Here is a 13,876-nt window from a genome sequence, read left to right on the forward strand (position 1 = left end):
TAAATTTAGCAATCATTATTTTGAGTTCAATAGAGACTCTGTATCCATAGACAGAGAGAGAAAAAAGGCCTTTCAGCACTGAATCTGAATCTACTCCAGTAAGAAATGAACAATTCTCTTTTCTCTGCCCTGAGGATTTCCCACTGCTGTCATTTCCCATTAAAAATACATTCAAATAAGGGATCCTTTCTAGCATAGAAAGCATCTCTAACAGCACAGCAGTTCCACAGATCTATACAGAAATATACAGAGAAAGAGAATATTATGGTGCAATGAGCTGTTCCAGTAAAGGGCATAATACAAGTTTCATAACATATATTGACTAGAGGGCTCGTTTTCCATGCAAAATTCAAATTGCAAATGCAGGCACAATGATTTTTGTACTTGCCTTGGCTGCCCTTATCTGTGGCGCATACCTGACACTATATGGTCAACACAAAGGGACCCCTGGCAAACCTTTGAAAGGATAGAGCAGGCATGAAGAACAGGACCCCTTGCCCTGCACTTTGCAAAGATTTTTTCTGATGCAAGGTGCAGAGATCAGTTTACATTTGCAATGGGCAGGGGCACAAGTGCTTTCTCTATGGGCTTAAAGGTGTGCAGTTCTGCTTCCTGTATTGCTCCAGCACCTATAGTACCATAAATTGTAACAATGCACTAAACCATGTAAAACAATGTAAAATAGAAGTGCTTTTATTTTATTACCTTTGGGTTCAATTATGTCCATAACTGCTTGAAAACTGTGCTCTACCCAGACCTTTTGCTAACTTCTGGTTTAGACTCTTCAGTATGTGGCTGGGGCTGCAGCAGAGCTTCTTAAAGGAACAGTAACACTAAAAAATAAAAATGTTTTAAAATAATTAAAATATAATGTACTGTTGCCCTGCACTGGTAAAAGTTGTGTGTTTGCTTCAGAAAGACTACTGTAGTTAATAGAAATAGGTGTTGTGTAGCCATGGGGGCAGCCATTAAAATTGAAAAAAGGAGAAAAGGCACAGGTTACATAAGAAGATAACAGATAACTGTGTAGAATACAATGGGAATCTATGCTACTTATCTGTTATCTGCTTAGTAACCTGTGCCTTTTCTCCTTTTTTCAATTTAAATGGCTGCCCCCATGGCTACACAGCAGGGTATTTATATAAACTATAGTAGTGTTTATGAAGAAAACACACAACTTTTACCAGTGCAGGGCAATAGTACATAATATATTAATTATTTTTATACACTTTCATTTTTTGGTGTTACTGTTCCTTTAAAGTGCAGTGACTATGCATAGAGTGGGAGGGGCTTTGCGATATCACAGGCAGTCAGTTCCTACTCTACTTGCTCCTCCCCCCCCCTGCAGCACAAGCAGAGAGACACAGAGGGAGGAAACTGGGAGGGGTTTTCCCTGCTACTGTTGAATAAAGCCTGTCAGTCAGTGCTATGACCACTTCCTGTGGGAGACTGAAGCCACATTCCCATGTTTCATTTTGCTCTGGCTTCTGAATAGAGAGCTTGTGTATGCAGCTCTCATATAATGGCAGTTTTAGGTGGTAAAATGCTTTCAAAACATCTTTCTTTCTGCATCATTTCACATTTTGAGGGAGGATGAATATTATAACTGAATATGAGCTTTATATAAAATGTCTCCTTTAATCACTTCACTGACACTTGTCGCAACTAACCTGTGTCCCCATCGCATGTCCAGAACTACAGAGCTGCGTGACAGCATTGGCCCCCACCTTTAGCTGTTCCCCTTCTGTTCCCAGCCGCCATCTTGGTAAGCAGCACATGCACACTGGCACCCAAACTGGGATATCACAAGAAAAGAGGAGAGCACCTTCACGCAGATGAACTGCTTCAGCCTTTATTCAAACCACAGCTCCCCAGTGTAGATTTTGTTCTATGATTTTTTCCATATATCCTAGCCTCCCAGGCAAAATTTTAGCTTTAGCAGCAGTGCCCCCTCTTTAAAGGGGATATATACAGTATGCCCCCCGCACATTTATATTACTTATTTTATCTTTACTGCTTGTTTTGTGCTAAGATGTTATGGAACAGAAGACCCCTTGCCTTTAGGAAACTAAAGAAAGACATCTTTCTCCTAAACATTCAAAATGTTCTTGTGCCACAAAAATACATGTTTTTTGACTTGCAAAAGGTTACAAGGTTACAAGTCGGTCACCTGGACTTACCTCCCCTCCATGAATTAATATTGTGACCAAGACTGAGCTATATCCCATGTAAACAGAAAACCGAAAACTGCAATAGAATTTTTTCTAGGGGTATTTACAATTATTGCCAAACTGCAACTTCCAGCATCCTCTGTCAGCAAAGAGCGACACAGTTTGCCAGTTCCATAATTTAAATGCTCCTGCTGCTTTTAACCAAAACTTCCAGCATCCTCTGTCAGCAAAGAGCGACACAGTTTGCCTGTTCTATAATTTAAATGCTCCTGCTGCTTTAAAATGCGTGTGCGAGAAAGCTTTGGATGTTCTCCAAGGCGCACAGGCCCCAAACAATGAGTATGCTGTGATGCTTTGCACTTAGCACTTCAAGCTACAAGACTTTGCCACATGCTGATAGCCTGCTGTGTGAATTACCACTTGCCAGTCTGTAGCGCACAAATATCTGCTGTAGCGTATGTGTTGTCACATGCTATTTCTTTACACTTTGAGTCGCGGGCTCCGCCGTCTGTCATATGATAGCATTCATCTTCTGACAGCGTTCACCTTCCTGGGAAAATGCAAGTCCTGTCTTTCGCAAGCCTGTCTTTATCCGCTGACTTAAAATTAACTCAGGGTGTCTCCTCCTTGACTTGCTCTGTAATTATTTCAAGCACTCTTATTTACACAAGCTTCCTTCCATAAGGAGCTAGAAACTGATGCTCTTTCCATACCCCTTCAGTACTGAATGGACCAGCCTCACAAATGACAGTGGTTGTTCTGGAATGTAATAATAACTGCATGATATAAGCTTGTACCCAGATAAGTCAATTGTTCTTTTTTTTTTCCTTCATTCATTTCTTCTTTCTTTTTACTCTACAATTTTTAGTCTTCTTATTCTTAATTAGCAATAAAGAATTTTAATCTAAGATGCCATTGCAACACATCTAGGGTCCGGGTTATAACGACCTGGAAAACTGGGCAGGATTTTCTAAGACTGATGCAGCGATTGCCCAATCGCAGTCACAGCCCCTCTCCCTTGATGGTGCAGATCGCCCCTGTGAGTTTCCAGGCAAGTGCGGTGGCAACCCTAAACACATCAGATTATGCACTTAGGCGTGAACATTAAGGTGCAAGGAAAATGCCATTTTAAAATAAAAAGTGATAGAATATACCACCTAAATATTCTTGACTTCTTCTACACGTCTGTCTTTGAATGTGTTCTATTATCTATTACACTGGTTCGACATGATGTCCATTAGAAGTTTCTAAAAGTCCAGGCCTGGGCCTGTATTAGCCAAATGTACTAACCATGTGAGTAGCCATTAATCTTTATATTTGTTTGCTGGGATGAATAGGTACTATGTATCTGCCTGTGTGTCTCAGGTTTCACTTTTAAGATCACAGGCTTTACTTGTAACATGGATACACATGCTAATATTGTTCCTTTAACATATCTTTGTTTAGCTTGGGGTTGCCACACAGTCAGTCCAACTGGTTAGTGCAGGTCCTGATGCAGCTGCTCATTGGTCTAGGTTAGTGAGTCCATTCACCATTTCACAGAGCTCTGCCAGTGGGGTTAAAAATTGGTCTATTTAATCTGCAAATGTGTATCGAGCTATAACAGAATGATATAGTTAAATCATATACAGTACATGTCAATGACCAAAAAGACTTTTGGAAAAATGAATAAAGTTCATAATTATAATAAAGGCCCACAATTTCTAAGAATACAAAGATTCACTCAGAAACCCCCAAATATACAGAAATCAGTCATCTTAGAAACAGGCTCAGATGCGATCACCATGACAATAACAATAATTACACTGAAACCATTATTTGTCACCATAGTAGTGCAGTTTGCCATACCACTTTATATCTAGGTAGTAATGCAAAATATTATCTGCTTTGTTTCTCTTGAAAGGGAAGCTAAGTGAGAGCCATTAGACCCATTCACCTTGTGTTATGGAACCAATATTTTGCAACATTTTCGAAATAAAGAATACCCAACCTGTTGACTTTCATCTGCTCCCAGTGGATACTTGATAAAGTTTTACTATAACAGTATAGATTGCTGCATTCATAGGGGCCTATTGGAGCTTCCCATCAAGTCTTTCCTCATTTTACCCTGTTTTTTGTGGCCCCAGCAATATATAATGCAAAACACATGTCCCAGATTTTACATCTTTTTTTGTGGTCTCTAAAAACCTTAAACAGGGGTTCTACTGTATTATGGTTAGTGAAAAATGGACAATGCTAAGTCTGATTCAGTTGCTTCCAAAGTTACTGTATAAAAAAAAAAGCTAATTTTTTTATCCCGGCAAGAAGACAAGCATTAATCAAAATACCATACTGCGAACATGCAAGGGTCTTTTATCTCTGCTCATGGCTTCTGTTATCAAAATGTGCTTAGAAACAGTGTGAGCAAGACCACACAGCTAGGCTGCATTTCTTCCCTTTCTAACTTGGTCTCTATCAAAGCAAAGAAATTAACCCATATTCATTCCAGTACTGACACAGAGCAGCCCAAGCTTAACAGCATGTGCTGCCGATCGATATGAAAGATACCAGTCATTTCCAGTGTAATGTTTTTAATAAATGCTGGAATTGAAAAAAATAAACAAACAATGTGCTCTAATATAGTAGCAAAACTGAGCTGGGCTCAGACAAAAGACTATTAGATATATGAGCTATTAGCTTAAGGGTAAGAACCCACAGAGCGGTTGAGTCACCCACGATAAATTGCTGCTATCACGGGCAACAAGAAATAGCAAAAAAGGTAGCACTCACCAGATGGGTTGAACTGCAACTAGGTACTCCGTGCTGCAATGTCTCAAACACGCCCCCGATCCAGGCAGAACTCAGTGCGCACAGGAACATCCTTCCATAAAATATCACTTTTATTCAAACGATTAAAACCATCACGGAGTTAGGCACCCACAGCTTTACGCGTTTCATGGCTTTTCGCCGCTTCATCAGAAGCTACACAGGTGCCATAACACAATTGCAATTAAATACACACCCCCAGCCCAAACCCTCTATGTAAGTTAACCCTATATAAACCCCAACTGATCTTTAAAAACAGAAGTTAGAAAACATCGAAAAATACATATTATTCAATGTATATCCATTATCTCAAGAAGCCCAAATCAGTGGTAATCCCCATATAATACGATTTATACATTAGACCCCATTTATACATTGCACATATGTCCATATATTACACCATCTAAATAATTGCAAAACAATCTCAAACATGAAGCTAAACCGGTGGTACCTGTCACAATAAACCATACAGAACAATGTCTATCCCCATTATATCTTTTTGGTTAGAAATATTTTGTTGAGGTACACTATTAGTTGCATAAATTCTATGTATTTATTACAGGCCATTAGCTCTCTTATGATGTTATCATTATAGTATATTTTATGTTAGTATATTCCAATATATTTTATTCAATTATATTTTATCATGGCCCACACTGCAAATTGAATTCATATCAGTCATTACACGTCCTGATCCCTTTAACAAAGGCATGAAATCTCCCATACCCTATTTAAACCACCATACTGTTCCAAAGACTTCAAATGATATATCCAATATACCTCTCTCTGTAACAATTTAGTGTCCAGATCACCCCTCCTTACATTCCACTTTGGTTTATCAATGACCTGAAACATCACCGACCCACTGCCAGCATGCTTTTCAACAACATGTTTGGCAACAGCAGATTTCAAATCCTTCCTATCTATTGCTGCCAAGTGTTCAAGGAACCTAGTTCCTGCTCTCCTAATGGTTTTACCCACATACTGGGCTCCGTATTCACAAGTCGTCAGGTAAACTATACCCTTAGACTGGCAATTAAAATATTGAGGAATGGTAAAAATTTGACCTGTGTAAGTACAGGTAAAAGTATCTGAAACCTTAATCACATTGCAGGCCTTACACCTGTTTTTACCATATCTGAAAGTGCCGTTATATCACAGCCATGTCGCTCCTTGTCCATTAGTACCAGAGGAATACAGACTCCTGGAAACCTAGGAGGCTATGTTCCTTCCTCTCCTAAAAACAAATTGGGGATTTTTTATCAAGGGTACTACCCAAAACTCGATCTTGTAATAGCACTCCCCAGTGCTTCCAAATACTCCTCTGTATATCGAACACTCCTCTACCGTATTTTGTGCAGAACCTGGGTCTAGATTTTATTCCCTGTTCGCACCCTGAATCCTTAGGTTTCTGATTCATCAGATCTACTAGTGGCCACGGCTCTATCATATGCCCTTTTAATAGTTTGAGTATCATAGCCTCGTTGGGTAAATCTGTCCCACAATTGCATTGCTTGGTCTTGAAACACATCCCAGGATGAGCATATACGTCTAAGACGCAAATATTGTGCCATTGGGATACCCCTCAAACACGTAACAGGATGCCCACTATCAGCATACAGGAAAGTGTTATGCGTGATCGGCTTACAAAAAGATCCGTCTGTATCATGTTGTTATTTACACTAAAAACTACATCCAGGAATGGGATCCTCACCTTATCTGTCTCATAGGTAAATTTAATACCCTTCACCGCTTCATTGCAATTATTTACAAAAGACTGTAAGGACGGTTCATCACCATCCCAAACTCCAATACAATCGTCAATATAGCGATAAAAGCAGACAATCTGACTTTGGAACCGATTCATCTCTCCAAAGACGTGGAGCCTCTCCCACCAACCCATAAAAAGGTTCGCGTAGGTAGGAGCGAAGGAACCACCCATTGCAGCTCACAGTCTTTGGAGACAGAAGTGACCATCAAAAAGAAAATAATTCGTATACAACAGAAACTTAATGGACTGCATAATTAATTCAATCTGACTAATGGCCACCTCGATCCAACCAATACTGTATGGACTGTAAACCCAACCCATGGTCTATAGATGAATATAAGGTGGTAACGTCCATTGTGAACCACCTATATGTGGGCTTCCATTCCAAGTCTGCTAACTTATTAATACACATCGTTGAGTCCCGCAAAAAAGTTGGTAGTTGCAGAACTAAAGGTATTACCAGTCTATCCACATAACGTGAAAGGCCCTCATTCAAGCCCCCAATTCCAGCAACAAACTATTCCGAAATGGCTTTCCACTGGCAATAACAGAAGTCCTCAGTGGAAAGCCCTTCGTATTGCTTTGGTAATCTGAAGTCGCGCGAAATTGCCTGAAGGAAGAAACTTCGCCTGACTTCAGATTACCGAAGCGATGCAAAGGGCTTTCCCCCAGCGACTCCTATTGTTGCCAGTGGAAAGGCTTATTGGAGCGGTTTGTCGCCCGTAGTAGCAGAGATCTATTGTTAGTTGTAGATGGACGATATGTTTCTCCCAGGGTTTTGCATAGTTGGTACCCTGGAACATGGAATAATTAATCACAAACCCAGCCCTTTAATACAGACTTTAGCAGCAAGGTGATGGCTGCAGCTGAGAGCCTTTTAAAAAGTCTCCAGTGTGGGGAGGGGGAGTCTCTTCCCCACTACACAGGTAGCAGGAGCTGCGCTGCATGGGAAAGGTACTTATGATTTCTGATTTTGTTTTCTTTTGTTAAGTTGGAGTTGGAAAAGCCACCCAACTGTAGTTAGGCTGCCAACTGTGTTTAGCCAGCGCCCTGGTGCAAGGGTTTATTTTCTTGTTTCTTATTTTGTGTTTGTTACTGAAGTTTTGTAACAAAATAAACTGCTGGCACTTGCCTGTAAGAGAGCAACCTCTGTGACTGCTATGTTTACCCTAAAAGACAGTGGGAAGCGGCCCTAAGACACTGAACCAGATCCCCCATGTAGGTTCAAGTGTCACACTTCATTAATATGTAGACAATGACCGAGGTAAAAAAGGGCTCCTATGCTGGGGGGTTATCTGAGAAACCAAAGGTGGCAATTAAAAGTAGTAGATGAAAATGTTTATTAGATGTTGGAAGAAGCCATTTGCCTCACAGGGTGCTAACTGCACTGCACAGATGATGATTTATCAAACACAGTTTTTTTTTCAATTTGAAACAAACTCAAAAATTCGAAAGCAGAAATGAAATTCCATATTCTATATTCTATTCAGCTGTCTCACTTAGTAAAGGGCATTTTATATTGCATTTCATATGTTAAATGCACAGCTTCAAAAAAGTGAGGATGGCAGGAAAATAAATTTAATTTGAAAAACCAGTTTGTTAAAAATAACCAAATAAAAACTATTCATTATTCAGCTGCTATATTTGAATCACACAATAGTAATCTGAAATGGATTGTGGGATTAGAAAGTGATGAATATGGCAGAAAAAGGATGCAAACTGTTTTAAATCTTTTTTTTTATTGTTTTTATGGTCCAGTTTGATCCCGGAGTTATTGTAATTACCTGTATGATGCCTTAAAGGCAAGGAGACACACAGCATCATGCAATGCTTATGCAAATAAATAAACCCAAGCACTGGCTCAAAGCTCAGGATAATATTTAAGGGTGGTAAACAAAAGCAGAATGAGAACACATTCTAATCTGATAACTTTATAATAAATTTTATGTAAAACACCATAGGGCATATTCATGTCCATAAGTGAAGTCCCCACAATTTCATTGCAGTCAGTTGAGCTTAAAACCACTTTCAACAAAGGTACTTGCTCCAAAATGCACTTCCGTATAGTTGCGTTCAGTGACAATCAGCCCTCCCTTCCTTCTGTTCTGAATCAAGCGCTACTGTGGTTATTGACGCAGGGGACCCTACCACCAGACCAGATGGTAGCTCCAAGGTTCTTTTTTCAATCAGGGTAGGCAGCGCAGACGTTATTTTGTACGGGCAGAGACATTACTTGATGCAAGTAAAAAAGTACTAGTGTCAAGATACACAAAGTAATTTTACCAGATCCAGCACAGTTGCAGTTGGTGCATAGCCCCCTTGCGACTGCAATGATGCTGGAATTCTGGGGAAAAAGCTTGCCGATTGCACTCGAAATCGCTCACATATGAAACTGGATCCAACTGCTCGCAGCAGTACTTAGAATTGTCATACCTTGATTTCAGAATTTTAGAGAGTGCAATTGCATGCTTTTTCTGTTGCCCCACAGTGATGCACACAGAAATCACATTGGACTTTAATAGAAAATCAATAGATGAGATTTCTGAGTGCATCACGGCTATAGCCAGTATGAGCTCTGCTGCTATCCAGAGGCTCACTGGTTGGTAGAACACACCATCAAATATGTCATAGAGATTGGCTGCTGGCTCTTGTAGGAACACCATACCAAATATGTATAACATAGCAATTACAGCATCATTTGCAAAACTGGACACCCAGAGTAAAAAGGAACTAATGAAATTATTTGGAACTCAGAGCTCAGGAGGATTTCATTATTAAAAAATAAGGGAAGCGTGGGATCTGTTATTAGTTTTCAACTGCACTAAATGGAGATTAAGAACTTTTTTCCTTTAGATAACCATGTGTCCCTGAGCATGTGCAGTTAATTTGGGTACAGCCCTCTAATGAGATACAAATGCCTAGAAAAATGCCTAGAAAAACAACATAAGTGATTTATAGGTTGCAAGTAAGCAGAGGGTTAATTGCTTTAATTCACTGCATGTGGGAGAGGGTGGAATAAAACTATTTTACCAGTCAGCACAGAAGAATGAAGGAAGTACTCTTTAAAAAGACAGGCACCCAAAATATTGAGCAAAGACTGAACCATTTGTGTGATTTAATGTTCATTAGTATAATTTCCTTTTTGCTATTCCAGTCTCCCTATATAGTTAAGATCACACAACATGTTCATGGAATAGGCAGTCAGCAATTTTATTGCATTACCAGACAATACAGTCTAAGGTGACACACAAAATGGTTTGTAACTGAATCAAATCTTCTGTCTGTGCCAGCTTGGCATGGAAATATGGCACCACTTTCCTAAGCTGACTAAAAATGTCAATAAAGCCTAATTGCAGTGCCTTCAGTGTATAGTGTATGCATGGAGGCATCTACGGGACTTCTTTCTGTAATAAAAGGTGCCAAGTTACTGGTCACTAATCACCAAGAGCAACCAATTAGCAAGTAACATTTACTACTCACCTGTTCAAAAGTAAACATTTGTTTTCACCCCAAATGTAAATATTCAAAATGGATTCATATTCAGTTTATTTGGCCAAATCTTTTCTGAATGATTTGCTCAAGTCCAAAAATTATGGATTTGGTGCATCCATACTTAGAGCTTATGGCATGTGGGTAAAAGATATTCATTTATTTATATAGCATCAATTGATTTATAACAAACAGGGGTCTTGCAATAATTTACCTAACAAGAGTTAGACATAAAAATGGGATCAGAGGGCTCTGCTCACAAGAAGTAACAATCTAAACATACTAAAAGGGATTCTGACATGATTACTAAATTAAAGTACTAAAATGTACTGTGTATATTGCAAATAATTAATTCTAGCATTTAAATTCTTTGCTTTAACCAATAAATGTATTTTGTTTAGTTGAATTGTGCCTGATTGTGAGCTTTCAGAAGGAGCCAGCACTAAAAAATGGAACTGCTTTCAGATGAGTTATTGTTTCTACTACTCATGACTTGCTTGATTTGGATTTGGATTGAGTGGTATTCTCATATCTACCAATAGGTGGGAGCTTTTATTTTGTAACCTTCCCATTGTTCTGCAGAGGGGAGGGTGATATCACTACATCTTGTAGTGCAGCAGTAAAGCCAATGCCACATAGGGCAGATCTTTGGCCTGTGGATAAATATGCCCCTACACTCAAAAAATCTTCCTGATGTAAACTTTAGTCAGTCTTTGGGCCCCTGCCATACGGGGCAGACTCTCAGAAGGCCAAGAATATGCCTCTATGCTTTAAAAAGCCATTGTGTAGGAATTCGAAGTGGAATTCAGTACAAAACTGCTTGTGTATGCATTTTTTAGCCGAATTCTGCTCAGTGTGTCTGCACCCATGCCAACACAATGGCTTGTGGTGCATGCACAACAATCAGCTTTTTAAACAGGGGCAGATGCTCAGCTTGCTGAGAGTCCGCCCCATATGGCAGGGGCCTAAAGAGTGACTAAAGTTTATCAGAGTACAAGTTACATGGCTAAGGGCACCTGGGAAATCTATGTCTAGCTCCATGGCAAATTTCAATATAAAATATTAAAAAATCTGTTAATTCAGACATCAGTCTTAGAAGTTGGGGTATATTTTTTGTTAACCTGCCAAACATGCAGCAGTAAAAAAGGTTTATGCAGCTGGAATAAAAAACTACCCTACAACATACCCCTGCAAAGACCACCTTTGCTCTGGCTGTAGCTGAAGAGCAAATATATATCTTTTCTGATTTTGGCTTTCAACCGACAGAAAAAATAAGATATTGTTTTGGTTTTAAAAAGCCATATGTATTTACCATTTACATAAAATATATTTGTAACTGTTACATTACTTTTACAGCTTGTTGCTTCTGTTAAGCAATTACATAATTTAAAATACATGGGAGAGGCCATATATATAAAATTATATATTATCTATACCTAATTTTTATATTTGGCCTGTAGATAAATAGCACTCATTTGACTAACTAGTTTTCTTAGGTATAAAGAGACAAAGGCTTGAATCCCCAGTCTAAACTGATTATACCTTCTATAAACACATTTCATCCAATGAAATGACCTCTATTAGATTAGCAAATTCAGCAAATGCAAAAGACACCTTAATATACCTATATATTGCAAGCTTCTTATATTAGCTGGTTTTCTATTGAAAAGGTTTGGATTTAAAATAGAAGTCACATCTAGGTTTAATGTAAATCTTATTGCACAATATTTATGCTAAATGAGAGGAGTACTGTTAACAAGTAAAGGCTGAGGTTAATATTTGTACCCTAAATAAAACATACTGTAAGCAGCAACAGAAAAAGTTGTGTAATTGTGAGCTGAGAAGACTGAATTGCAGTTACAGTCAATGTGTGACAATGATGGATTCATATTAGAATTGCTCTTGGGCTTATGTATATGGTAAAATCGTTATTATAAACACATTGTGACAAAGACTTTGCTTTCTATCATGTTTCCAAATGTTGCCCATGCAGCCCTTGGTTTAACCATTGCTAAACTGCTAAGCGCAATGATCTAACATTTGGTTTTTAGGTTTTAGTGTTTTTGGTTTTATGGAGTACTGCTGCAGTAGAGGGCACATTTTGAAAACATGTATTGTGTGGGGTTTTTTCTTCCATTTACAGACTGCTTATTGCTTTCAGGAAAAGCCAAATTTTTCAGGAACTTCATGGTCGGTGGGGATGGTTAATAATGGATGCATATTACATTGTTTGCATAAACTAATTGTTCTGATTGTAATGGAGGTTATGTTTCAGTCTTTATTGTTTATTTACAGATTATGCTATGCACGATTTTGGAAGCACTTTAACAATGACACTTTTTAACATGGTAAATGTGGATGTTAGAGTTGAGACTGAAAAATATTGTTTATCCGAATATAAGCCAAATCTAAGCAGGCTATTGAAAATTGTATATAATAATGTAAAACAGAAAACACATTTAAATAAACCACCATATTTAATAAAAGGCACTTAGTTTGCCCTGGAGCAGTAACCCAGAGCAACCAAAAAGATGTTAGCTTTTTAAGAAGGAAAGGTTAAAACTAAGTAAGCTTTATCAGAAAGGTCTATGTAAATACACCAATACACTCACAGTGCTGCTGTTCTGAGTCCTCTGTCAAAATAAACATGGCATTTATTTCCTTCTATTCTGTACACACAGGCTTTTTTATCATATTTCCTCTCTCAGCTAAAACTTCATGCCCTGGGCAGCCTACCCGAGCAGCTTTCTCCTCTCTCCCCCTCCCCGCTGTTATCTCAGACTAGAGTTACAATCCAGCCAGATACTCAAAGCAGGAGGAGAAGGAAGTTATGTCACACCAAGTTAATATGGCAGCTGCTATCTTAAACAGAGACAGCTTCTAGGGCTGTGTACACAAGTATGGTAAAGCATTCTTCAGAATAAATATAGCTTTTTATCTTGCACTATTGTGGCTAATCTATTGAATGAAAACAGTGTCAGAAGCTTATCTTCTCGTTGAAACAGGTGACCAGTAAAAGCTACCTTTTATTACATAACCCAAATAATATCTTATAGAACAGGGATGTCTTGCTCTAGGCTTGGGGCAAGATGAGGGCAAATACCGGTAAGGGAATTTTATGGCCCTCATTCTGATCAAGGGCTTTACAGACTTCTATGTGTGGTATCACCATTTTAATATGATCCAGCCCTTAAAAATGTGCTATGACAAATAATACAAGAAAAAGTTGTTTTGCACTGTTATAGAAGGTACTCACCTGTATTGAAGTTAAATTCAACTGGTCCCATGTTTCTTTATCTAGCCCAAAAACAAACGCATTGGCCAATCCATGAAGTGGCGCACTAATAACATGCAATAATGTGAGTATGAAAACTGTCTCACTTGGAAAAATGGCATTATGTATCCTACAAAAGAAATAATGCAAAGACAATTAGGACCCAGTCAAACTCAGATTCTTGAAATAATGTCAACATATAATAAATTGTATCAATGAGATGTTAGCTTGGTTGTTAGGGTGGTAATATGGGTAAGATGTGATACAGGATGTTTCTAAACCTGATTTGTTGAAAAGTGTGATCCCATTGTTTTGATGAAAAGGGTGATCCCATTCAAAGCAAACTTGTTTGTTTTACCTTCCGCC

The 13,876-nt window shown here is 38.6% G+C and overlaps 1 protein-coding gene across 3 annotated transcripts in view; it reads right to left on the minus strand.

Moving 5' to 3' along the window:
* Positions 1-13,876, minus strand: part of LOC116408821 (cyclic AMP receptor-like protein A) — a 262,366-nt gene that overhangs the window by 6,322 nt on the left and 242,168 nt on the right. For 2 of the 3 annotated variants that reach the window (XM_031896805.1, XM_031896806.1), the window contains one exon: positions 13,493-13,640. In XM_031896805.1, coding sequence (XP_031752665.1) covers positions 13,493-13,640 — 148 coding nt within the window. Of the gene's footprint in view, positions 1-13,492; positions 13,641-13,876 lie in introns of those variants that run through there. The other variant, XM_031896807.1, reaches the window with a different exon arrangement.

Source organism: Xenopus tropicalis, chromosome 2 (genome assembly GCF_000004195.4).
Source record: "Xenopus tropicalis strain Nigerian chromosome 2, UCB_Xtro_10.0, whole genome shotgun sequence".
NCBI classification, from domain to species: Eukaryota; Metazoa; Chordata; class Amphibia; order Anura; family Pipidae; genus Xenopus; species Xenopus tropicalis.